At 41.6% G+C, this 26,881-nt stretch overlaps 1 protein-coding gene across 1 annotated transcript in view; it reads right to left on the bottom strand.

The window, feature by feature from the left end:
* ubl3b (ubiquitin-like 3b) overlaps positions 1 to 24,564 on the bottom strand; it is a 28,925-nt gene extending 4,361 nt beyond the window's left edge. The window contains exons 1-5 of the mRNA XM_060927845.1: positions 23,933 to 24,564; positions 18,114 to 18,198; positions 1,702 to 1,810; positions 1,287 to 1,373; positions 900 to 977 (exon numbers count right to left, since the gene is read on the bottom strand). Of these exons, the coding sequence (XP_060783828.1) occupies positions 900 to 977; positions 1,287 to 1,373; positions 1,702 to 1,810; positions 18,114 to 18,143 (304 nt within the window). The 5' untranslated portion in view covers positions 18,144 to 18,198; positions 23,933 to 24,564. The remainder of the gene's footprint in view (positions 1 to 899; positions 978 to 1,286; positions 1,374 to 1,701; positions 1,811 to 18,113; positions 18,199 to 23,932) is intronic.
* Positions 24,565 to 26,881: the final 2,317 nt, after the last annotated feature.

Here is a 26,881-nt window from a genome sequence, read left to right as displayed (position 1 = left end):
TGTGATGTTTTGGGGCCGTTTTTCCTCCAAAGGCCCCGAAAACCTTGTTAGGGTACACGGCATCATGGACTCCATGAAATACCAGAACATTTTAAATCTAAATCTGGCTGCCTCTGCCAGGAAACTAAAACTGGGTCATCACTGGATCTTCCAGCAGGACAATGATCTGAAGCAAAAGTCTAAATCAACACAAAAATGGTTCGCTGACCACAGAATCAAGCTTCTGCCCTGGCCATCTCAGTCCCCGGACCTGAACCCCATTGAAAACCTGTGGGGTGAGCTGAAGAGGAGAGAGCACAAGAGAGGGCCAAGGACCCTGGATGATGTGGAGAGACTGTGTAAAAGACGAATGGTCTCAGATGCTCTGCTCTGTATCTTCAACCTTATAAAAATGTTGTAGGAGACTCAGTGCTGTTTTACTGACAAAGGAGGTTGTACAAAGTATTAAATGCAGGGGTGCAAATGTGTTTTTGGTGAAAATTATTTCTTGAGGAGGGATTTGTTTTTCTCTGAAGAAATTTATTTCAATTAAAAGTTTGGATTTTTCATATTTTTTCCAGTGTGAGATGAAGCTACCTCACCAAAAGGTGGATTTCTTTTTCTAACCCTTTTCACGGATCTTTACAAGGGGTGCCAATAACTGTAGAGAGTACTGTGTGTAATTTTACACACACACACACACACACACACACACACACACACACACACACACGTGTATGTCTGTATGTTTATTTATTTCCCCCTTCAATTTATTTTGTCCTAATAAGTCCCACCAAACAGGCTTGAAGTGTAAATGAATATGCTGTTGAAGATTAATAGCCGCAGAGTCAAAGACAAAGCAAGCACCCACACATTCAGACATGCTTTGGATGTGTGTAAAGGGACGATTCAGCCCTTACCATGGGAGTTGGGTTCTGGCAGTGTCTCTCTGGCAACCAAGTGCATAACCGTTGTTCGGCCAGGAGGCAACTTCAGGGCTATTCAAGAAACAGTACAGTATGTGAATACTGGTCATTTACACTTTATGAATGCCTAATTCTCAGCCAATAAGCAACAATTTAAATACTCTTCTTGAGTACCAATGAAATCTTAACAGTAAACAACAGATGAAGCTTTATAATAATAATAAAAAACAAACAAACAAAAAAAAAACCACACACACACACACCCCAGTCCAAACTTTTGGTTAAATTGTACATTACCCAAAAAAAAAAAAAAAAAAGGGCAAAAGAAAGTGTGCAATCAGATCATCAGGCTATGCTTGACAGGCATAACGTGCCTCTTACCTCCTAGTGTGACATTGCCATGCAGAAACCGGCCCTGAAAAATGAGTCTCAGGATATTGGGGCTGCTCACCTGCTCCTCCTCCCATCCTCAAAACAAAACAGACACAAAATCACCACATACTGTAGGAAGAAGCATAATTGAAAGCATTTTGAGTACCAGTCAAAGGTTTGGACACATTCGTCACTAATAATGAGTAGGTGTGTCCAAACTTTTGACTGGTACTGTACATCATGGCAAATGTTACTCAAAGCAAGTTAATAAAAATACTTAAGTTTAGCTTAAGCCAAATACTGTCTTCAGTAGCTAGCAACTATCTGGAGTCAAGCTGACTTGAAAATAAGCTGAAAGCTTATTAAACGAGCTAATGTGTTCTTCAAAAATGACCATCTCACCTAGTTAACTCTCAAAACTTACCTGCGGGCCAGTTTTCAAAGACGTGACGAGCAACGTCCGTGGCTGAATCATTAGGGGAGAAGGTGAAGTCCTGTGTCTTACCACTCACGAGGATCAGACGCAGGTTCACCTGAAAGCAGCATAAGAACTGGCAATTACCACCTGTTTAAACGTGAACTGAAACCTCCAACACTGTCAACAAATCAAGTCACACATGACCTGTCCCTTTGTCCTCATCCTGGAATGACATGAAACCTTAAACACAGCCACTTTAATAAAAGGATAGTTTCCAATATGCTGCCTAGACTGCCTGTGTCTCAAATCAGTAGTTTCTGATTATACTTCCTGTAAACCGGGCACAAATGATCAAACAGACAGGGTAGGGCAAAAAAAAAGATGCATTCTTGCACTGTCCGGTGTTGTGAAACCAACAAGAACCTGCCCTTTGCTCATCTCCCTCCCTCATCTGTCTAACGCCCCAATATGGTAACTCCAATTGTACCAGACATCCCAGAATAGTGTTATTAAATTTTCATAAACTCAGTCACTGAAGGTGAAAACAATACAGTTGATTTGTGGAAACATAGGCCCCATTAAAGGGGAACTGTAGGCAAATTTTTTTTTTTATCATTAAAATTCTATTTCTCAAATTTTATAATATGTAGGGATGCATTTGACAACTATTTTGTCACTGCTATAGCAAGTTATGAGTGTCTGAAATATGCTATGGAATATATCAGTCCATATGTCAAAGCAATGGCCGTAAACGAGATTCGCTGAGACCTGTGCGAGACTTCGTAGGACGGAAGTAAAACGTACAGCGGAAATCAAAGTAACCAACATCTGCCAATGTTGTCAAAAGACGCACGCGCCCTCCTTCGAATGCTGACGTAATCAAGCCGGAAGTTTTCCGTGTCCGAAATCGCTCCCTACTCACTATGTAGTGGGGACGCCATTTTGTAGTGCTGTCCGAAACCTTAGTGAGGATTGTGTGTGAAATGAGCTCAGTATAATATGCATTTATCACAAAAACACATGCATTTATTATTTTGAAAACCCACCAGCCGCCTGATCTGGCACGTTTTAATTGTGTGACAATAATGACGTAAATACCAGCACGACGGACTAGTCCTTATCCTGTCGTCTTCCCAACTCTTCTCTACTCAACGTTGGTTCGAAGTCGTATGGAATAATCTCCATCACTGATGAAGCTGGCAAATCTCGAAATTAATCTAAATCGGAACGATATGGCGATCTGGCCGCTGTGTAAACAGTTTTCGAAATGGCGGCACCGATACTTCACGTTTGAAGTCTCGCACAAATCTCGTGAAGATCGCGTGGATAAGCGACGCCTGCTGTGGACCAAATGAACTACATTCAACATGGCTAAAAACCGAAAAGGCCGATAAGTGTAATATAATATGCCAATACGAGTCACAATATAAGGCTAAGAAATAAAGCAAGCTTAAAAATGACTTCAGAGTCCCTTTAAAAAGCAATTGCAGCACACACCAGTACTTTGGTAAGACAGATAGTAAGGTCAATACACACAAAAAAAAATAAATAAATAAACAAGCCTGCCACTACTAGCTGCTATAAACATAACCAGCCAGACCTCAGATTGCAGCCTAAAAATAAAAGTAACAAGGGTGTTAAATGAATGACATAAAATGCTATGCATTGTGTGTCCAAAGGCACAAGAACCTCCGAGTCATAATTACAGTATATCACGGATCTGATAGTCCTGCATTGGTGCGAGCTCTCCATACCGCATGAACCTAAAGGCCTAATAGTAAATACAGCCATCATACGGGCTCCAAAGTCTCAGGGTATAAAAGAGTAAAACCCTGTGCAATATTATCTTTCAATAAATAAATAAATCCAGCTCATTATCTAAGGGCCGGGGAGTCCAAACATGCTTGCCCACTTCTATGTTTTGATTGCCCATAAATTGTAAGTTAGCTAAAATGTGGTAGCTAAGAATTTGGTTTGCTAGTCATATGCATTACAGAGATGCCTACCCCAAATTTTGAATTTCAGTATTCTTGAAAACATTTTTCAGTATTTTGGAATGACTTTCAGTAACCTTAATTTATGCGCATTTCCATTATAAAAAGGTGTATATACCAATATGTTTAACATTTAAATTATTAAAAAGTACTGTTTTGTGTGAATTGAATAAACAAAACACGAGCAGCCATCTCAACTGAATTTCCACTCAACAAATTTCTAGAGCATACATCACATTTTTATAAACACAATAGTGTTCCCTGTTTGCAGACATTACGGTTGACTACCAATCATTGGTATTGAATGTAACTCCTCAAAAGTATTAGATTATATTGCCTGGCAAAATGTTCTACCTGTTAACGGATTCTAATAAAATAAAATAAAATAAAAAATTCTTATTTCATGCCAAAGAGAGTCCGACATTGTTATCTTAATGTCCCAATATATAAATACTTCAGCAATAATGCTTCAGAAGAGACATTGAACAAAATGGCATTCATAATTGTATTTAAAACAGTGGAATGATCAATTTTTTGCCACAATCCCAACAACACTAATCATAAAATTCTGTTTTTGATCATACTACATGTACATTTGCAACACTGAAAAGACTTTGAATTAAAGAAGTACAGCCAGTGTTTGATATTTCAGTGAATAAAAATCATACATGTAAAAAGAAACTGAATAAGTTTAACTCACATTTCATGGCACTAATTGGCAAGTTCAACTCCAAGCATAGGTCAACCATCACCGCTTCAGCACGTCACGTTCCGTGTCTTTTCATCCACAGATTTTGTAAAAAACCGCTGGATACCCCCAGATTTACTTTCCACCTGACTCACCATTTCAGCATATTCCACTTTTTTTTTGTAGTTGACATGCCGCGTGCAGTCATCGCGACCACCATGAGTGATGTTAATGTCAGTTCTACACAGTTTGCAATGCGCGTATCCATTGCCCTTTTGACTGGGTGTAATGCACGGCCATTCTACCATATCGAAAATAGCGCGAACAAATGGAATTTAAGACTTTATAATAATTCCGTACAGAATAACACTGTTTGCCGTAACATCGTATTTACGTAACTTTTCCGTACAAAATACGGCCAATCCGTACTAGTAGGCATCTCTGGCATTACTTCAGCATTCGGAAAAATAAGCAAAGGCTGAAATTCCTATGATTGGGAGAATTATATAGATATCGACTGTATACTTGCCTGATGATATCGCCGATTATATTACTGTGCATTGTATTTATCTTACAGGTTTTAGCTGCACTGTACTGTATTTTGCTGAGGTTTGTCATCGTTTACCCAAAACTGCATGTTTCCAAGTCAGTGAAGATCGTCCACTGTTCATGTAAGCTACTAGTGAAATTAGTTTCTATCGAGGACCAGACCACAATTCAGCCATTTGTAGTTTAGCAAAATTCCAGAGCAAGTAGGGCATCGAGACACCATGAAACAAGCACAAACACCACAAAATGTATAAAGCAACTGAAGCGGGATGCATTTTTAACTGTTAAAACCTTCATACATCAAATGAAAATTTGTTTTGTGAAAATCAATAGCCAGGACATGTAACCTGCCTGCCTGCACTGAGGCCAGTGATGGTGCAGCCCTAATTATAGGCACATTTTGCTCATCATTAGTCTCCTACAAATATAAAGTCAGGTGCTTGCTGTATTCTATTAAAGTGGATGTCAAAGAAAAAAAAAAGTTGCCACTTTAGCTGCATCATTGGAATTAGCATACCAAATGCAAGTGACCTGATTTGCTTTTGAACATCCTGCTCTGAAAGGGAAGCATGGATGGCAGCTCAGTTGCAATGTGGATTGAGGTTAGGTAGCACCAGACCTTATTACTGCTCCCAAAATAAAATGAGGCAAGGAACAGTGTCTGAACTTTTAGACTAAAGAATACAAAAAGAGGACTCTTGTTCAGCTCTTTTTATTTTCCCCAAGAGTTTAACATGTACATTTTCCACCATTTCTGGTTTTGAATGACTCCTCAGTTTAAACATTACATCACCCGTATGCTGTATGCAGGGTTTGGCTGGGACTAAATGCACTCGTTCAGAATCAGGTGGAGGATGGGGGGAAGAAAAAGAAAAAGCAAGTTAGTTGTTCTTGGCACAGCTTTTGGTTTTAGCCCCCTTGCTGCCACTCGGCCCCAGAGATAGAACAAGGCTGAGGCATGAAAAGCAAAGAATAACAGAGGCATTAAAACTGCAACTCATCGTTCGAGTTCACAGAACCCGACCAATTTTGCACTCTGTATATAGGTTAGTCTCTGAAAGCAGAAGTGAGAAAGACAAGAATTTCCTGTTAAGGTCCTCAAATCTGTTGGTGTCTCAGTCAGAGTTAACAAAACTAGTACAGGCAGGACTTACGACATTCAGCAAATTAATATGCTATTTACCAGCTGGAAGGTCTGTATCGTGAAATACTGTGACTGAGGTCTTGAAAGTACTGAGCGAGGCCCTCTGGGCCGAGGTCAGTATTCAAGGCTGAGATCACGGTATTTCACCATATGGACAAACTTTAAGCTGGTAAATAATTAATTTTTTTCTTTACCAAATTCTAACAGAAAACGAGAGCGCCTAAAAGGGAAAACCGAACTGAGCCGCCATTTTGAATCCTCATTCACGGCTGTAATGCAAATGTATACCGAGGAGGAAGCCAAGTGCACTTCCATGGCAGGAAAAAACAAAACAAAAAAACACTACATTTTGCCGCCTACGTAGTCCCCTATTTATACAAAATTGAGTCATTCAAGGTTCAGCCATGTTTTTGCTCAGCGTTAGCAACAGTTACAGGTTTGTAGCTTTCTCCTGAAATGTTTTATTTCTTCTTCCTCAGGGTAGTAAAACTCGCTTTTGCTGTGAACACTGTTATCGCTATCCATGCTGTAAAATTAATGCTATTCTCCTGAGAAATGCTGGCAAATATTTATAAGATTTTTGATAATCATATATATATAAAAAATGTTGACCAAAAACGCTACTATGTTTGTTGTTGTGAACGAGCAAGTAGCCAGAGATCCATAACCGGGGCCCCTATCGTAGGATATGGACCCGCTCGTCAGCCAACCAGAGTGCAGGATTTGATAGAAACCGGACCATGAAAAAAAGAAAAAAAAAAAAAAACAAAACCACACAATTACTTTACATTAACGATCAAGTCATTTAAAATGCTTTAGGAGCAAAAGTGCAAATTCCTTCAAATGTGTAAATCTTTGTATAAATATGACTGCTCTTTAGCCACAATAGTTCTTTATCAAAAGTAGTATAAAAAAAAAAAAACAAGAACGATGTATGAACAAATCCGTGTCTGAGTCACAAAGCTTACGGACATGAAAAACAAGAGGCGACGATGAATCAGCTTCAGCTACGTGGACGCAAGCTCCCGCCTGCTGGCACTCTGTTTACAGGTCATGTGCAATCGGCACACCTTGATTTACCCTCAAATACATCTTCACAAAAGTCACCTGAATTTACGCAGGTGTTGACAGTGCGTCACTAAGAATTTGAAAATATTACAAAGATAAAATTGATGAATATGGAAACTGTCAATAGAATTTTTATATGGAACTCATAAGGCCCAAATATAAAAACAATTACTCAAAATGTATAAAGAAATGTCAGAGTATGGAACAGTGTGTTCAACTACAGAATTATTCACCCCTTTTCTGAAATAAGCAGACAGGAATATACAAGGAAAAAAAAAAAAAAGTTGACGCTTGTAGAAGGATCTCGGACACTTTTCTATACAGAACGTTACAGGGTCCTTTGTAATCTTACATTTTATCTTCTTAGTTCAAGTTCAAGTCAACTTTGTCAATAATGCCATATGTGCAGGACATACAGAGAATTGAAATTGCGTTTCCCTCTTATCCGCAGTGCAAAACAGTAATGAACATGAAATATAAAAATATAGGTACAAACTATAAAAAGGAGAAAGGAAAAAAGGGGGAAAAACCGGGGGGTTTACACACACAAGCTAAAGCTACGATCACATATATACACACAAACACACGATAGTGGTATAACTGTATCGATACAAAAGTATACCGGTACAGTTTAGTGCATCTGTCCATTAGCGAGAAATGTTTGCGGTTTTCTTTCACGGCAGTTGAAATGCGCATGCGCGAAATGTTTCCATGGTTACCTAGTAACTTCCTTCCGAGAATATGGCAGATAAAACAACGTGTGTGCGCTTTTTGTTGTCAATGTACAGTCTGTATTTCTGGTGGTCATTTATTCAGTCAAATCATATAAAACGCGCGAGGCAGTTGAGAAAGAAACAAAGAAAACGAATCTCCTGTTCCAACTGTTCCAGGCATCGCTCGTCTCCCCAAAGCTCCAACAAACAACTTCGTCTTTGCTCCACGTAGCTCCACGGTCGTTTTGAGCCATTTTGACGTTTTATTTACAGCTGGAAAGTACATGCGTATTGTATGAATAACTCGGAAGAAGTAGGAATGGTTCATTGCGCATGCGTGTTATACTTGTATCGATACAGAACCACTTCATCTGTCCACACTCCAGCGAAGCGCTACAGTACCGATACTGTACTGGTACGAAACCCATACATTTGTGGGTTTCGTACCGATACAGTTATACCGCTACAGTACCGGTATAGTTGCTAATGTGGACAGGTGTTGCGGTACGAAAGTAGTATCGTATCAGTACAAAATCCCTAGTGTGGACAGGGTATAAGAAAAGACAAGACAGTGGCAATCCAGAAAGCGCAAATGTGGCAGTGTGAACAGAATTAATGGTAAAAATAAAAAAAATAAAATGTGACGAACGACAATATAAACAGAATGAACAATGTAAACGGGAACAGCAGTCTGACATAGTAATTATCAGTATAAATATTTATTAGGCTATTTGAATTAAATGTGGACAACCCCATTCAATTCAGACCGAGGATTTCAGGATGTAAATTCAGAGATGGCATGGGTGGTATAGTGCTGCAACAACAGGTAGCCTCAGAGCTCCAAGGTTCTCCCTTCAATCCGTGAGCTCAGGTTACTCTCTGTATGGAGTTTCTCTACACGTTGTCCTTGGGTCAACCTGGGTTCCTCCACCTCCCATAAACATCATGGCAGGTAGACTGGCTACAATAAACTGCCCCTGGATGTCAAGGAGGGTGTGAACATGTTTCCATGGCACCCTGTGACGGGTTGGTGTCCTATTCAGGGTGTATAACCAGCTCATGCTCAGTTCTTGGATACTGCTAATGAAATGGCCATTGAAAAACACCGATTTCTATTCCTGTAGTGATTTCTTTGTTGACAGTGATGTTTTGGGTGAATATGGGAACACCGGCAACTTTCAAGACAAGGTGACCAGGTTTTGGGTGAAAAAGTGTCCTGGTACTTAGCAGAATTAACGATGCCATAAACGTTCACAAGAGCCCCTAGACGACTGGCCATAAAACAGTACAGAAGCGCCAAGGATCCTTTACTCCATTTTATACTGCTTTTTCTTCTGTGCACTTTCCTCTTTATAAAACATTCCAGTGGTGTTCATGGCCAAAAATTTGATTTTGGTCTCGTCTGAGCACAAAACAGCTCCGAGACCAGATCCAATAATGGTAAAGTTCACGCGCGCACACTATTCTGTTGGGTGCTTTGAGGAAAGGCCTATAAAAGGTGACATCTAATTATTGATTTTGAAACTCAAATGCCAGAAATCAACTGACCAGCAATTTTGAAGCTCAATCTCCATCTCATGTCATCTCTCTCACTGCATATATAAAGTGTGTTCAATACATCGTTTTTATGGTGTGCGTTCATGTAACTCACTGTGTACAATACGTACAATTTTAACCTCTTAAATAGTGGTAACCATTCAAACCTGCGAAAAGTAGCCTGCTTTGCATTCAACACGTTCAAGCAGCAGAGAGGAGAAAGTCTTGTGTCCTATGTAGCTGGTTAGACTTAAAATATATAAAAAAAATGGGGAGTGTGTGATTTAAGGCACCAGAGTTAGTACAAACTGATGTCTAATATCCAGTGTTTTCCCCAGAAAAAAAAAAATTAAAAAAGGTCTAAATTCCAGCATGATAATACACAGACAATTGAGCACCGAAGGCGTGAAGCGAAACTAGGAGTGTCCTGGGGGGGCATCCCCCCACGGAAAATTTTTTGAAAATAGATGCTCTCAGGTGCGTTTTCAGGGTCTCAGAGGTTTTAGATACATGATTATAGGATAGATTTGACCAGTGTTTCAATGATTTCTGACCAAAATATTATTATGTATACACATTTGAAATTTCACCTTAAAGTTCAACATGCAAGTTAAACTGTTTTGTTCTAGATTACTGAGGTATATGATCGACTGAAACTCTACAGGGATTCCTTAATTATCTATGATCAAGTAGTGTTTTAACAAAAATGTGCATGAAAATATGAACAGCGGTTTGCTCCATCTTATGCAATCCAATGAAGAGAATCGATCATCATGACCTCCTGTTGATCACAAAGGGATCTGAACCTAAGACCTGCCACCTTAAACTAAGTGGTTGCATTCCTATAACTGTAATGATTTAGAGTGTTTCTGATATAATTACCATAATATATGTATAACCAAGATACACTGAAAAGAAAAGTAAGGCAACTGCATATTATAAAGTTAAATTTTGGCACTTTATTAAATGGACTACAGTGTTTCCCACAGACCAGGTAGCAATTTGTGGTGCTCCACTGTGCCGATGAGGGAATCGTGCACGGTGGTGTCGTGGCGGTCGGTGGAGTCGGTCATTGGGGTGTATGCAAAGTGTTTACAGCGGGCGGTGTTCAAACACACAGTATTTTTCTTCAGAGTCACCTGCTGGGACTATTTTAAAGCTACAAGAAGCATTTGAGATTATTCAGTTCAATCTAAATTCTTTTAAGTTCTTTAAGAGAAGACAGCTAAAACAATTTTTCCTAAAACCCTGCCTGGTTTCATTCCTCAACCCAACTTTACATTACAGGGCAGGCCATTAGTTTGCTGGGCTTGATGTTGGTGGAAAACCTGTCTTTTAAATTTATGAAAATTACTCACCAAAATTGAAGTTAAAGTTTAGTTTTTACTAGAGATGCACCGATTGCAATTTTTTGGGCCGATTCCGATTTCCCATGGAGTGTGACCTGCCGATACCGATTTTGTCTGATTACGATTTCATTTTTTCAAACCACTTCACAGCACACACACAAAGACTATTTTCTTTTTATCTTTTCTTTAATAGAACATTCTGCCAGATTTTCAGTAATAAATTTTCAACACCTCAAAGGTTGAAAACAAACAAAAAGACATTGTTCTTTGTAAAATCTTTCTTCATGTTTGGTATTAACATATTAACTCCTGAAATAGGAAATTCACACAAACATTTTTTTCTTTTCCCATCCAATATCTGGCACAAAAACAACTTCCCCCTCATATATTATTTGCCTACTGCTATGGAACACACTTTCATAAGCCTATTTAGATCTGAAAACTTATGCCTTATAGAACAACCCATTTCTTCATTCAGTATCAAAATACAAAAATTTTCAGTCATACTTATACCATAGCCATTCTATCATCTTTGTCAAATGTGTATTTGTAGAGTAATTTCCAATGGAATCAAGTGCAACCAAGGTCATAAGACAAACAAAGACTTTTTTTTCTCTCTCTTTGTAAAAATCTAACTAGATGTTTGGTAATAGGCTAACGTATTAATTCCTGTAATGGGAAATTCACACAACCACAAACATTTTCTTCTTTTCACATCCAACATCTGGCACAAAAAAAAAATAATTTCACTATATTTGGATTTCCAAATATAGTGAAATTTTTTTTTTTTTTGTTAACGGCGCACGCGCGCCAGAGCTCGTTAGGCGCGCAGGACTGACGTTCTGCGCAAGCGCAACACAATCGCACTAGAAAGCATGTTCAAGCTGCCAGTGTAGCTGCAGTCTTTTTAGTTGCAAATTACGAGTATTTCCACTTTCATCTCTATGTGATACACAAGTTTTGATCGGCAGAAAAATTGGCATATTTTAATTTTGACCGGCTGGTCATGGCCGATCACATGAAAATCGGCCGATTCCGATCAGCAGCCGGTCAATCGGTGCATCTCTGGTTTTTACCTTAGTTTTTTGCCTTTTTGGTGGCAATCATTCTTTAGTTGACATTCAAGGAATAAATTGCAAAAGACAAGCTGGAGGTTTTTATTTTAAATATTGAACTCAACACTTACCTCAACCAATACTAAAATTAAATAAGTAGTATAATGTAACAACAAAATAAAATATAATTAAAATGTAAGAAACCACTTAAGGTAACTAACAATAATGAAAAAGCATTACCCTAATTGGTGCAAAGCCTGCATGCCCGATCAGAACATTTAATTCTGCGTGGCTTCCTGAAGAAGTGGGAGAAGGGGGGGGGAAAAAAAAAAAAACAACACTCAAGTGCCCTATCGTAAGGGAAGTCACTGCTGAAGCGGGATAAACAGGATAATGCAATAAGGCCGGTTCCTTGCGTCAAGCTGCTACTGTCTGCATCAAAATTGGTTTATAGCCTGACTCAGGGATGTCCGTTTCCTGTAAGCCAAGAAGGCTATGATAAAGTTCATCACGAGCACGACGTAGGCTACCTCTTAAAATAAGGGGTCGGAAGGTGAATTGGGAAGGCTGCGTTATTTTTAATTACGCTAACAGGCCTACTTACAGTCCGGGTATATGCGCAACGGCAGGCCTGTGTACACGCCTCTCTCTCTGTGTGTGGGTGTGCGCGCGCACACATGAACGAGAAGAAAGAGCACTATGAATGAATGGAACGATACGCAACGGAATTTTTTTTTTTTCCAAAATCGCGAGTCCGATTGTGTGGCGATAGGAATCCATTGTGTGGCGCTGCGCCACACAATGGTCTATGTATGGGAAACCCTGGACTAGATTAAGATTAAAATGTATTTAAAGGAAAAGAAAACTTAAATATATTTAAGTTTGAAGAAAGATTATGTTCTTATAAACACATTTGTGAATGACAATAGACTAGGTCAAACTTTTGTGATTAAAATCAGTCGGCTTTGTCCGTCCGGTGGAGGACAACATCGGTAGCCAATGAGATCGCTTATAATGAATCGGAAACTTCTGGGATGTCTGACGTTTTCTTTCGATATTTTTATTGGACGGTTTGAACACGTGATCTTGACATAGCCAACAGATTACAGTTTGTTTACATCATACCATGCGGACATATTACTTTGACAGAATCAACACAAACGTTGAGAACTCCTGTGTATCTAGGAAATTTAACGTATCGGTATAAATCTAAGCGTACCAGATTTTAACTAAAGTGACTAAGCATATCGGGCCCGATACGCTAAAACGCTTTGGGGAAAGCCATGCTAATAATATCAGCCAATTCGCTCAACATAATTGCGGTGTTAATTCAATGAGGGTGATAAAACTTCACCACACAAAATCCATCCCACTGTAGCAGTAGTTTAGTTAATTACTCTGATCGTGTCTACTCCAAGATGATAACAAATGGCAAGACAAGGATCTAACATCCTGAAGCCACGTGACTGTCTTCATGTTCAGCATTTCCTTTTTACACGATGTTAAATCACTATCGTCAAGCAATCAGATCAGTCATTGAGTGCTGCTGAATTTTAGGACACCCCTCCTCCCCGTCACATGCAGAACAATCTGACTTTTGCAGATGGCATCAAGGAAAACAACAATGAGACACACAATGACATCATGCCATCAGTCTGTTTACAAACACTTAGCTCCTCGCAAAGCTGGTGGAAAGCCTGCCCCCTCCCCTCTTGCCCCTAAGGGATTTAGGGTATTAAGAAGCAAATCTATGGTGGATAATGGGCAGCTGTAACATTCAACAAAAACACCACCGCCATTGCCATGTGTACTCTGTGCTCTAAAACTCTAAAGAAACAGCGTATTAAATCTGCCGTATTAACCGGAGCAACACTCGTCGCCACATCCCATGGAAGCTCGCTCGCACGCACAACATGGGAGAACATTTACATATAAAGCAGCATATAAAATCTGTATCAGGGAACAATACAGAGTGTTTCAGAGCTGAACAGAAAAGGAACTAATACAACCTTTAAAAAGTAGGGCATGAGATCGCTAGAAGGTCAAGCACCACATAAAAACATATGGATTGAAAAGTTCACTCCAATCATGACACAGGAACTAGTATACTGAGATCAGGTATCGGTCTAATATTCTGGTCAATTATTTATATTCATAAAAAGCTTTGATATCAACAAATACTCCGGGATGCATGTTGTCATGCTAACGCCAGGAGTCTGGTGTATTACATGTTTAATATATAAAAAAAATTTAAAATCTTGTGTTGAAACAGTATATTTTAAACAGAAATCCATGGTGGTGGCTGACCTGAGAGCACAGCATCAATGAGCATCATCAGTTTAAAAAAAAAAAAAAAGGCCAGGGAATTGCGTACGTGCAAAGGTATTTACGACTGCAGAGCTGTGACATGAGCGTACAGGGAAGCGGTCACACACAAGAACACTTCAGTTCTGTGAGCACTGAGATACACATGCTTCCTTCCCCCTTGATCACCAAACTTTACACTTTGCGAGTATTCATGACACTTTGTGCTCCTATCTAAACAAAAACACAGCTAAGCATCTTCCATGACACTCCAGATTGCTTAATACTAAGTAGGTTAATCTTTTGTCTCAGTATTGCTACTGACAAGAACCAAAGAACATAGTCTCTGTGTGTGTGTGTGTGTGTGTGGGGGGGGGTGTTTAAAAAAAAAAAAAAAAAAGGGGCTATTTCAAGTTTGTTGTGTAGTTATAGTTAATATAGCCTGGCTAACGCGACTTCAAAGCTCTCCGAGCTATTGGTCTGGCCAAGATATTAAGCCCAACCATTTCCCAGAGCCCATGGTTGACCCGCCTCCCTGAAATGCCTCAGTTTGCTACTGGTCGAAGCCAGAAAAGGCTGTGACGAAGCTTAAACCAATCACATCACTCTTTCCTCTGACGTATGCGACGCGACGGGGCTAACTGGTAGATTAAACTCTTACTGAAGCCGGTCGGGAGCAAGGCGAAAACGTCCTTCCTTTCAATAAATACCTCCAGGGCTGCTCTTTGCTCCGTTTTCAATGAGAACTTCCCGTTGAATGCTTTCAATACAGCATCTATGCATAATAGATGCGGAAGCGTGAATGAAGCGCTTCCGGCATAGATTCTGTAAACAATCTATGGCTTCCGGTCACAGTTCTACTACATCAGTACCTTGAACACGCCTCTACCCAGGGCCGTTGGAGATGCTCAAAGTTGATTGGTTCCCGATTTTTCGGGAGCTTGGAAGAGCTGTAGATAGCTTGCCTGGCCAGACCAAGCTCGCAACAGGCTCTCGTGTTGCGTCACGCTTAGGATGGGCGGGCCCAGGCTATAGTTAATATGCAGTTAACAGTGTTCAGGAAACTCGTATGAAACAATGCTCAAAAAACCTCATGTCCGATCGTCTAAGACGACTAAAGTCTGCGCGAGGACGAGTAAAATTTTAATGGTGATCGGACGACAAAAAAGTTAGTACTGGCAACCTAAGCAACACAGGCGCTAAGAGAGCAGGGAACCAGTCTAAAAGTAGCTCTTCTCGGTTCACAGGAAATACATTAAAAAAGAAGTTTTATTCATTATCACAATATATAAAAGTACAAAAATATTTTGAGGAAATCATTCAAATTTCCTTGTTTTTGGGTATAATTCATTGAAGTATGCGTGTGTTCAAGTGTACTGGAAAAGCTCGGCTCAGAGGGGTCCCCATAATGACACTGATTGGCTAAGGGCAATGAGGGTCAAGGACATCGTGTGCCAGCAGCTCGGTTGAAGCGGACAGGTGACAATTTAAAAATCGTTATTTTTAATATTTTTATATAAAAATTGTTTTTGATGGTTTTGTATATTTCGTAATGATAAAAATATTTAGAAAATAAAAATATCAACATACCGCCATGGTGGCATGGGAGCCTGTGATTGGTGGACAGCCGACAAAGTGGTGTCTCCCATTGGTTGTACATCGTGGCATAAAAATCGTAAACATGTATGGGACCCGCTGATTGGCAGTTCACATACTGAAGCCAAGCGGAGATGTCCAGCGTCTGATGCTGTTGTCTGAAGAAAACTACAGCTAAAAAAGCTCTACTACCGGATTACTTGGACCGTCTTATACCCCTTTTCCACCAAATCAGTTCCAGGGCTGGTTCGGGGCCAGTGCTGGTTCACAACTCGTTCAACTTGCAAGCCAGCGGAGAACCAGTTTGCTTTTCCATAGCTCGCGGTGCTAAGGGAAGCCACGTCATTACGTCGCTGTATACGTCAGTTACGTCGCTACGTTTGTATAAACCTTGGCGCGAATATCGAAGCAAAAACAGCACAGAAGAAGCAGCAGCAGCAACAACAATAAATGACTTCGCGTTTGTACAGCTGCTGCTTCTCGTCGCTTAAAAATGGCGATCTTTCGCGGTCTTGTTATTGTTGTTGGTCTTAACAACTCCGCCCCCCCCGCTGACGTAAGCGGTTCTTTCCTCTGGCCCAGCAGAGAGCTGGTGCTAGCCTGGAACTGGTTTTTCTGGCCCCAGAGCCAGTTCTTTGTCAGTGGAAACAGAAAACTCGGTTCCAAACTAAAAGCACTGGCCCCAAACCAGCCCTGGAACTGCTTTGGTGGAAAAGGGGCATTAGTCAGAAAGAAGTAAAGAATAGCTATACGTGGAAATTAGAGTTTATTAGCGGTTACGATACGTGCAAAATTCCTCGAAATGACTGGAGTGACGGTGCAGATTTGTGGTCTAGCGTTAGCTACACGTTGGAATATACATTCTTTTTCCTGAAAAGTCCCGACATGGAAGGACAGTTTTAAAAAAACTACAGAAGCAAGAAAACCTGTGTAAAAGACTCCCCCCCCAATCAGCTTTTTTTTTTTTCCACAACAGAATGTTGTGAAAGCCAAAGTATTTACTCTCAAACAGCTTTGACTTGAACTGTGGGCTAGATCTTATTCCCACCCGTCCATGTCTCAGCAACCCCAAGGACATGTAGTTACACAGCTGTCTGCACTCTATACAGTGATGCTTATTATTGTTAAAACAATATCTGAAGTGTTATTTGTAAAATAAAAATGTATTACTCTAGACTTTCAAACAATATTGTAAGATTTTATTTTAATTTTATCTAATAGTGGATGGTACAATAATTACAAACGCTAACAGAATCAGCACATTCCAGTTGTAGCTGTAGTCATATAGTAACTAATCATTCCTGTAATACTAATTTCAATAAACTGTTAATATTCAGTTCCCTTTTCATCAATTCTCGATTCAAAGGCACATCTGAGTCACAGGTTGATCAGTGTGTAACGGACAAGAACAATTTTATTCAAAATAGTTTTTCCTGCCTTAGTCGATTTATTTCCATTTTCACATGCGTGCAGCTGTTGTAAAGGTCAGCGTGTTTGTGTAGAACTCTCTCGAACTGGAGTTTCATTTCTACACTCTGGTTCCACGGTGACATTTTGCACAGGACGGTGTTCCTTTGATAACAGAAACAAAGCTCCAGCATTATTATTAGACTCATTCAAAACTCTCTACAGCTTAATATACCCAAATTATTCATTCCTCTGCTACTAGAACTTTTCTTTCTGAATGTGTCTGCATATATTGGTGTTATGGTTTTGCGGATTTATGATAATTATGCTACTTCACCTATTAGAAAAAATAAATACATCAACTGCATTCTGCCCTCTCCAAAATAAAATAAAACAAAAAAGCTCTGGGCAAGTGGAATTGTTTTTCGGGCAAGTACGTTTTGGGTGCTGCTTACCAACTGAGCAAGTAAGGCTGGGAGATTTTTCTCAAGGACTGATGAAAGCACATTGTAAATAAGATTCAGAGGTTTTAGACATGTACAGATTACTTTAACGTCAATGTTTACAGACTTTCAGCTTTTAGACCTCAGGTAAGGTGGAACATTTGTACGAGACATCTCCATCTTGTCCCATTAAACCCCGAGAGGGTTGAAACAGAATGCTCTGGCCTACAGATATTAAATGTTATATACATAATTATTCTAATGTGATAATTACAATAATTATCAGCCAAGACATTTAACCTGAATACGTACCAAAACTCCTACTCAAACTGAAAAACTTTACCACTGCGACCCCAATTAAAACAGTGATCATCATAGAACATTCACAAATGTTCGAACACAATTTACTTGCAGATTAGATACGGGGGGTTTTTTTCCCCCCAAGCTTGTAGAGCAGATGTTTGCAAAATATCAGTAGCATGTTGATGCGTTCTTCATACTAGGCCATGTTACTAACTGCACAACACAAATGAGGTAAAGGAGAAGTAGACAGCGAGAAACACAATACTCACTGTGTCCTGTGATTCTCTCGGTGAGCTCATGGCTGTTGTTGAGGAGGAAGGCACACAGGAAATGGTGTGTTGGAGGTGGCAAACCCTGGCACAATCAGAATCAAGTTTACTGCCATGCATGTTCTCACGTACAAAGAATTTGCTTTGGTGGTTGGTGCGTGAACAGTTAAAATAGAAGAATTTAGCAAAAGACAAAAGTAGCTATATACATAAAGTAAAAAAAATCCATCTGAAATATTCAAATTTGAAAGTGGACATATTTAAGGGGTATGTGCATAAGTTGTTGAAGCCCAAGCTGTACAGTATGTCCCGGAACGTGCAAAAACAGGTCACATGATTAAGATGGAGAAAAAGACACAAAAACGTGTAAGAGGAAGAGATGTGTAATGGGCCGAGTCAGTAACCAAGCTGTACAGTGTGTGCTGGAATGTGCAATAAAAGGTTCACAGAATGGAGATGTATGACATGACCTTGAAATGTGCAAAATCCCAGCTCAGAGACAAAGTGCATTAAATGTTACAGATTGGAAGCGTGAGATTAGAGTTTAGAGAGTTAGTTGGGGTCTCTGACGTGACTGATGAGGCCAGCTGCAGTGGGGGGAAAAAAAGCTGGCCTTATGGCGTGAGGTTTTGGTTCTAATGGACCTTCTACCAGAGGGGAGCGATTCAAAAAAAGTTTGTGTCTGGGACGAGAGGGGTCGGCCACAACCCTTTCTGCTTTCCTCAAGGTCCTGGACTCGTACAGGTCCTGAAGAGACAGAAGGTTGCAGTAAATTGTCCTCTCAGCAGAATGAAAATGTGCTGCAGTCTGCCCTTGCCCCTGGCAGTGGCAGCAGCGTACCAGACAGTGATGGAAGAGGTAAGGATGGACTCAATGATGGTGGTGTAAAAATGCACCATCATTGTCTTCGGCAGACCAAAATTCAACTGCCACAGGAAGTACTTCCTCTACTGTACCTCTTTTCTTTAACTGTGCTGTACTTCCTTGGTGAGAACACAGGTATTCATCTCCCACTTAAAGGTGTCATTCCACGACAAACCGTTTAATAATTACTTGCTCTTTTGGAAATACCATAGGTCACTCCAAGTTGCATATGCATGCTACATGTGAAAATGTTCTTCTACCCCCATTCCCTGTATTAGCCTATGAAAGAAAATAGACGGAAAAACGAGCGAATCAGAAAAAGCCCTACGAACTTGCCACTTCGAAAATTAGTAGTCACGGCCTCGCCCATAACCCAGTGGAGGGAGCGTCACAGTGCTGTTAGCCAATCAGAAGCAATATGTTTACATGTCATGAATATTCATGAGTAAGAGCTGAAATCCAGTCGTTCTCTCCCCACCCACTCCTCCACCAAACTAGAACAGCCTGAAACAGGAGCGCCACAGCATTTTTATTTATTTATTTTCACCAAAACCGGCTCACAGGGCATTCATTCATACCAGAGACCACCGCACAATTAATGAAAAAACGATGCAATGACACCTTTAAGGGCCTGGGTGATTATAGTGCCCAGGAAGCAGAAATACTCCACAGGAGGTTACTGGGGAATCAAACAGAGTGATGGGGAGGGTGTGGCAGAGCTCCTCTCAAGTCTACAATCATCTCCACTGTCTTTAGAGCATTAAGCTCTAAGTTGTTCTGCCTGCACCAGGACACCAGATGGTCAAATCTCCCGCTTGTAGGCAGACTCATCCACAGAGAGGAGTCCAGTGAGGGTGGTGTCATCTGCAAACTTTAGGAGCTTAACAGACTGGTGACTGGAAGTGCGGCTGTTGGTGTACAGGGAGAAGAGTAGAGGAGAAAGGACGAGATCTGGTTTTGATGATTCAGAGACATGTTTCCCCAGCTTCACGTGCTGCTTCCTGTCAGACAGGAACTCCGTGATTCACCTGCAGGTGGAGTCAGGCAAGCATAGCTGGGAAAGCGAGGATGGTGGTGTTGAAGGCGGAACTGAAATCCATAAACAGGATCCTAGCGTAGGTTCCTGGGGAGTCCAGGTGCTGGAGGATGAAGTGAAGAGCCATGTTGACAGCATCGTCTGCAGATCTCTTGGGTCTGTAGGCAAACTGCATGGGGTCCAGGAGCGGATCAATGATGGCTTTGAGGTGGTAAAGCACAAGGCACTCGAAGGATTTCATAACCACAGAAGCCAGGGGGATGGGTATATAGTCATTTAATCCTGTGATCCTTGGCTTTTTGGAGACACGGATAATAATGGAGGCCTTGAAGCAGGCTGGCACATGGCATGTCTCCAGTGACGTGTTAATATCTGAGACAGCTGATCAGCACAGTGCTTCAGGGTAAATGGTGAGACCGAGTTGGGACCTGCTGCTTTGCAGGGGTTCAGCTTCTTAAAGAGCTTATTGAAGTCCCTCTCCAGAATGGAGAGAGTTGAGACTGGTGGTGGGTGGATGGGCCTCCGAGGTGTGAAGTTAGAGAGAGGTCCCAGCAGCAGTAGAGGTGGAAGAGGTGGGGGCGATGGGCTGGAACTGGAGTCACAGGGATGTTATTAGGACAGTCCCATTGTCTTTCAAAGCAACAGTAGAACTCATTCAGTTGGTTGGCCAGGCACAAGTCGTTAACAGAGTGGGGGGCTAGAGGTTTGTAGTTAGTGATCTGTCCGAGCCCTTTCCAGACAGTCAGTCATTGGCTGAGAACTGGTGTTGGAGCTTCTCAGAGTACAGTCATTTAGCTTCTCTCACTGCTTTGCTAAACCTGTTCCGGTCCCCACTTCTGAACGCTTCTTCCTTTTGCAACCTAAGCTCAGACAGCTAATCTGTGAACCAGGGTTTGTCATTATTATAACTCCCCCTGATTCGTGATGGAACACAGCAATCCTCACAGAAGCTGATGTAGGATGTCACAGCCTCCGTGAACTCAGTCCTGAACACATCCCAGTTTGTACAGTCCAAGCACGCCTGAAGGTTCTCTGCAGCCTCACATCTTTGATGTCCTCACTACAGGTTTCCTCAGCTTTAATTTCAGCCTGTATGCAGGAATCAGGTGGACCATGACGTGGTCAGAATGGCCCAGCACAGCGCGGGGTACGGAGTGATTGGCATTGTTAACTGTAGTGTAGCAGTAATCCAAAATATTCTCTTCTCTGGTCAGGCGTTTAATAAGCTGTTTGCATTTTGGTAGTTCGTAGCTGAGGTTACCTTTGTTAAAGGTCATCAAGGACAATAACTAAGGAGTCTGGGTTAGTCTGCTCCACACCCAGTATTTGGTCGGCCAGCATGCTCTGTGTGTTCTGCACGTTGGCCTATGGTGGAATGTAAACACTGAGCAGGACAAACTCACATGAGTAGAAGGGTTTACAATTAATGATAAATGATTCTAGGTCAGGAGAACGAAGAGACAGGAGGCAAAGTTGGAGGTGGTGGAGTTCCGCATCCTTCTCTACCACTTTCATGTCCTCTCTCACCACATCCATGTATCTCCTCTTTGGCCTTCCTTGTTTTCGTGTGCCTGGCAGCTCCATCCTCAGCATTCTCTGCATGTTGGAAGGAGAATGGGATAGGATCGGATCGGCATGGGATCCGCATTGGGATCTCTCCATTCTGGAGAGGGACATCAATAAGCTCTTTAAGAAGCTGAACCCCTGCAAAGCAGCAGGTCCCAACTTGGTCTCACCGTCACTAAGGAGTCCAGGTTAGTCTGTTCCACACCCAGTATTTGGTCAGCCAGCATGCTCAGTGTGTTCTGCACATTAGCCTACGGTGGACTGTAAACAATGACCAGAATGAAATGACGCAAACTCACATGAGGAGTAGAAGGGTTTACAATTAATGATAAATGATTCTAGGTCAGGAGAACGAAGAGACAGGAGGCAAAGTTGGAGGTGGCGGAGTTGAGGAGTTCTGCATCCTTCTCTACCACACCTGCCACTTTCATGTCCTCTCTCACCACATCCAGGCACAAGAAAACGACGAAGGCCAAAGAGGAGATACATGATGTGGTGAGAGAGGACATGAAAGTGGCAGGTGTGGTAGAGAAGGATGCGGAAGACAGGGAGCAATGGAGACGAAAGATCCGTTGTGGCGACCCCTAATCGGGAGCAGCCAAAAGAAGAAGATTCTAGGTCAGGAGAACAGTGTTGCAGGATCACGGACATCACCGCACCAGTCGCTGTTTACATAAAAACAGAGAGTCCTGTAGCAGGGTTTTTTCTAGAAAAATTTAGTATGAGGGCGCTCACCATGGCGAGGGAGCGAAGCGGGGGGGATGGTGCCGGTTGTCCCCCCCCCCCCATGCGAAGCCTTTGAAAAATTGAGGCTCCAATGGGACATTCTGAGGTTATCTGAGAGGGAAATTGTAACAAATTGTCTGTCAACATTGAAAAAGAAAGAAGTAATCATCATCTGCCCCGGACAGTCTTCGGCTTTCTTCCGTTTCGTGCCACGGGATGACAGCTTTAAATGCCCAAGTGTCAACAAAAACAACTCGAGAGCTACTTCTGTCAAAAGCTCCCGCGCCGGTGGGTGAAAGGTCATTCAGTCTCGAGAAATCTCGCTCTACAAGTCAGCTGACCTTGTATGTAACCCACGTCAAATCTCGCGAGAGCAGCCGCGACAAGTAAACAACATGGCGCCTCAGTCTGAAAAATGCCAATTCGGATTGTTTTTGCACCGTCTGGCGGTGTATCTACTATGATTGGAATATTTTTGGAGTAATTATAACGTATTTGATGATCAGACACATTGTCACGTGGTGTTTTCACGGAGAAAAGATCATTTTGAGAGATTGCATGTTGTGCAGTAGCATATAAGTGCATGGCCTAAGTGTGACTTGGGGTTCAATCGGCATTTCGGTAAGAGGGCGCACACCGAGAGGAAGCGGGCGCAGCGCCCCTATTCCCCAGTTTAGACAAAAGCCTGCTGTAGCCACGTCTCCGTGACGCATAAAACGGAAGATGAATGAAAGTCCCTGTTTCTCCCCACCAGCAGCTCGAGTTTGTTGCACCATGAGCGCACACTGGAGAGAAATATCGCAACTACCAGAGTGCAAAGTCCGGAGGCGCACCAGCGTGTTTTCCTCTCCTCTGGAGTCTCACCTTTCCCCAGAATGTCCGATAATTCCACAGGAGACACCAGAAAAAGTTGGTGACAAGTCAGTTGGAGTTGCTCCCCTAATCTTCAAGAGCTCCTCTCTGCTAAGAGAGATTCGAGTATCGCAGCAGTGAACTTAAAGAAGGAGAAAGAAAAAAAAAATGCACACCAACACAGCCATCTGCAGCGCCATCTTGGTATCAGAACCTATGTGCTTTTCTCTCAAGCTTCACACTGCCTGGCACCAAGACAAACATTCACACCAATCCCAAAGTGGCTGAGAATTCTGTTTACAACACACTGCATAAAGTAAAGTGGTAATTAACAAGTCATACCGTCAACATGTTGCAACAATATGCTAAAAAAAACAAAACTATTACCAGATTAATCCGGAGAAATTTTATATATAAATATAATGTAATATAATACATACATGATTTCAGACTCCATTTTGACAGCATTTTGATTTGATGCTTCTGTACCATCCCTAACCTCAGCATATTATTATTATTATTATTATTATATACTTCTACGTTAAATGAATTCTACAGTGAGTAATTTTTTTTTTAAAAAAAGTAGCAATTAACTAAAAATGACAAGCTCTAATCTGGTCCGAACTGAACATCAACAGCTGATTAGCTGGCCGGCTAAACTGCTAAAGGCTAAAGAGTCCATGAACCGTGTGCCTGTTTGTAGCACCGTTTGCTAATACAGTTCATATAAACAAACATTACGATATAAAAAAAAAAAAAAAAAAACACCACATACCTTTAGACGAGGCTTGATTTCGGGTGAAAGTGTCCTAGTGCAGCTGCATTATCTAACCGCGAGAAAAGTTAGCCAGCTAGCCGATAACTGAGGCACTAGCAAACCAGCTACCGCACAAGCAGACGGCCTAACTGCGCGAACAAACACAGCGAGCTCAACAAGGTCAAACAGATTCAGTACACAGAGAACACAAACAATATCATTAGTGTTTAGTTTGCTGACAAAACACCGGGACGTCAACTAGTCCAAATAAATACACCGTTTTGGTTGGAACCGCAATGGCTCCCGCTAGCTGGCCTTCACTAGCAGCAGCAGCAGGAGGAGGAGGAGGTTAGCATTAGCCGCTCTCAAGGAACTGAAACAATTTCTGACTGCGGCAGAAAATAAGAGGAACCGAGACTGATCACGGAGCACGAACACACTCAAAAAAAGACTAGTTCTTCGATCCGACGTCTCAAAAACAATAAAATAAAAGTACCCGATTATACAGTAACTTCCTAATCAATTAACTGATCGGTACAGCCATAATGTATTTCGATTATTTTCGGTTAAAAGATACCATCGGTGTCGGGTTCACATTAATGGCTGAGTCTTTAAAGACACCGGAAAGCAGCTGGAGCTGTACACACGGACCGTCACCGTCAGCCTGACAGACTCACACACACTGGGAGTTGTAGTTTATAAAACACTACTCCATTTTGAGTTCAGATCGATCTGTCTGTCTGTCCGCAGTGGTGCTTGAAAGTTTGGGAGCCCTTTAGAATTTTCTATGTTTCTGCATTTATAACACACAGGGCCAAATTACTCAATTCTGATTGGTCAATCAAGGACGTTTTTTTTTTTCCTTAACACCAGGCCGTATTCCTGAAATCCTATTGGCTAGTTCGTTGCTTGGTTACGGTTACATCTCATCTCATCTCATTATCTCTAGCCGCTTTATCCTGTTCTACAGGGTCGCAGGCAAGCTGGAGCCTATCCCAGCTGACTACGGGCGAAAGGCGGGGTACACCCTGGACAAGTCGCCAGGTCATCACAGGGCTGACACATAGACACAGACAACCATTCACACTCACATTCACACCTACGGTCAATTTAGAGTCACCAGTTAACCTAACCTGCATGTCTTTGGACTGTGGGGGAAACCGGAGCACCCGGAGGAAACCCACGCGGACACGGGGAGAACATGCAAACTCCGCACAGAAAGGCCCTCGCCGGCCACGGGACTCGAACCCGGACCTTCTTGCTGTGAGGCGACAGCGCTAACCACTACACCACCGTGCCGCCCCGTTTCGCTATATTTGACGAAGAAATGATAAACCAATTGAAAGCTGCAAGCGAAGATGGAAATACCAACAAAAAAGTACGCATTTTTGGCTTTCCGTGTTTAAGAAATGGGCCGCCGAAAGACAAATAAACGACTCTGTAGTGGCATATGAATGCTGTGAGTTAGACAAGGTGCTATCACAGTTTTATGCAGAAGTGAGAAAAGAAAATGGGGAAAACTACGAAGCAGACTCTCTTAAAGTAATGCAGGCAGCATTGGATCGGCATCTGAGACGAGAGAAATATCCGGGATCAATCCTGAAAGATGTTACTTTTCAAGAATCACGAAAAGTCCTTGAGGGAAAAGCGAGAGATTTGCGAAAACAAGGAATGCTTTAGAAACTGATTCAAACGTGCAAGATAGTCTTGCGCCCTGATTGGCTCAGAAAACATGAATGACAAATGTTGTGAACTTGAATGGCTTTGAAAGTATGAATTTGGCCCTATATATTATAAACAATTAATCATATGGTTCCTCATAAAATTAAGGATCAATTTCACTCGTGATTTCAAAGTTTTGAAAATTTCAAAACTTCGAAATCACGAGTGAAATTGATACTTAATTTTACTCAGCCTCATACGATTACCTATACAAATATAACCTAAAACATCATCAGATTTTCACACAAGTAGATAAAGAGAACAAATGATGGTCTTGAATTTTCTGCATTTGTAGATTGTGTACAAATGGAGAAAATTCAAGACCATCATTACCCTCCCCAGGAGTGGTCGACCAACAAAGATCACTCCAAGAGCAAGGCGTGTAATAGTCAGCGAGGTCACAAAGGACCCCAGGGTAACTTCTAAGCAACTGAAGGCCTCTCTCACATTGGCTAATGTTACTGTTCATGAGTCCACCATCAGGAGAACACTGAACAACACTGGTGTGCATGGCAGGGTTGCAAGGAGAAAGCCACTGCTCTCCAAAAAGAACTCGTCTGCAGTTTGCTAAAGACCGCGGTGACAAGCCAGAAGGCTATTGGAAAATGTTTTGTGGAGGGATGAGACCAAAATAGAACTTTTTGGCTTAAATGAGAAGCGTTATGTTTGGAGAAAGGAAAACACTGCATTCCAGCATAAGAACCTTATCCCATCTGTGAAACATAGTGGTGGTAGTATCATGGTTTGGGCCTGTTTTGCTGCATCTGGGCCAGGACAGCTTGCCATCATTGATGGAACAATGAATTCTGAATTATACCAGCGAATTCTAAAGGAAAATGTCAGGGCATCTGTCCATGAACTGAATCTCAAGAGAAGGTGGGTCATGCAGCAAGACAACGACCCTAAGCACACAAGTCGTTCTACCAAAGAATGGTTAAAGAAGAATTAAGTTAATGTTTTGGAATGGCCAAGTCAAAGTCCTGACCTTAATCCAATCGAAATGTTGTGGAAGGACCTGAAGCGAGCAGTTCATGTGAGGAAACTCACCAACATCCCAGAGTTGAAGCTGTTCTGTACGGAGGAATGGGCTAAAATTCCTCCAAGCCGGTGTGCAGGACTGATCAACAGTTACCGGAAACATTTAGTTGCAGTTATTGCTGCACAAGGGGGGTCACACCAGATACTGAAAGCAAAGGTTCACATACTTTTGCCAATCACAGATATGCAATATTGGATCATTTTCCT

This window comes from Neoarius graeffei, chromosome 8, assembly GCF_027579695.1.
Source record: "Neoarius graeffei isolate fNeoGra1 chromosome 8, fNeoGra1.pri, whole genome shotgun sequence".
In the NCBI taxonomy this organism is placed as follows: domain Eukaryota; kingdom Metazoa; phylum Chordata; class Actinopteri; order Siluriformes; family Ariidae; genus Neoarius; species Neoarius graeffei.
This window is presented reverse-complemented; position numbering and strand designations above follow the sequence as displayed.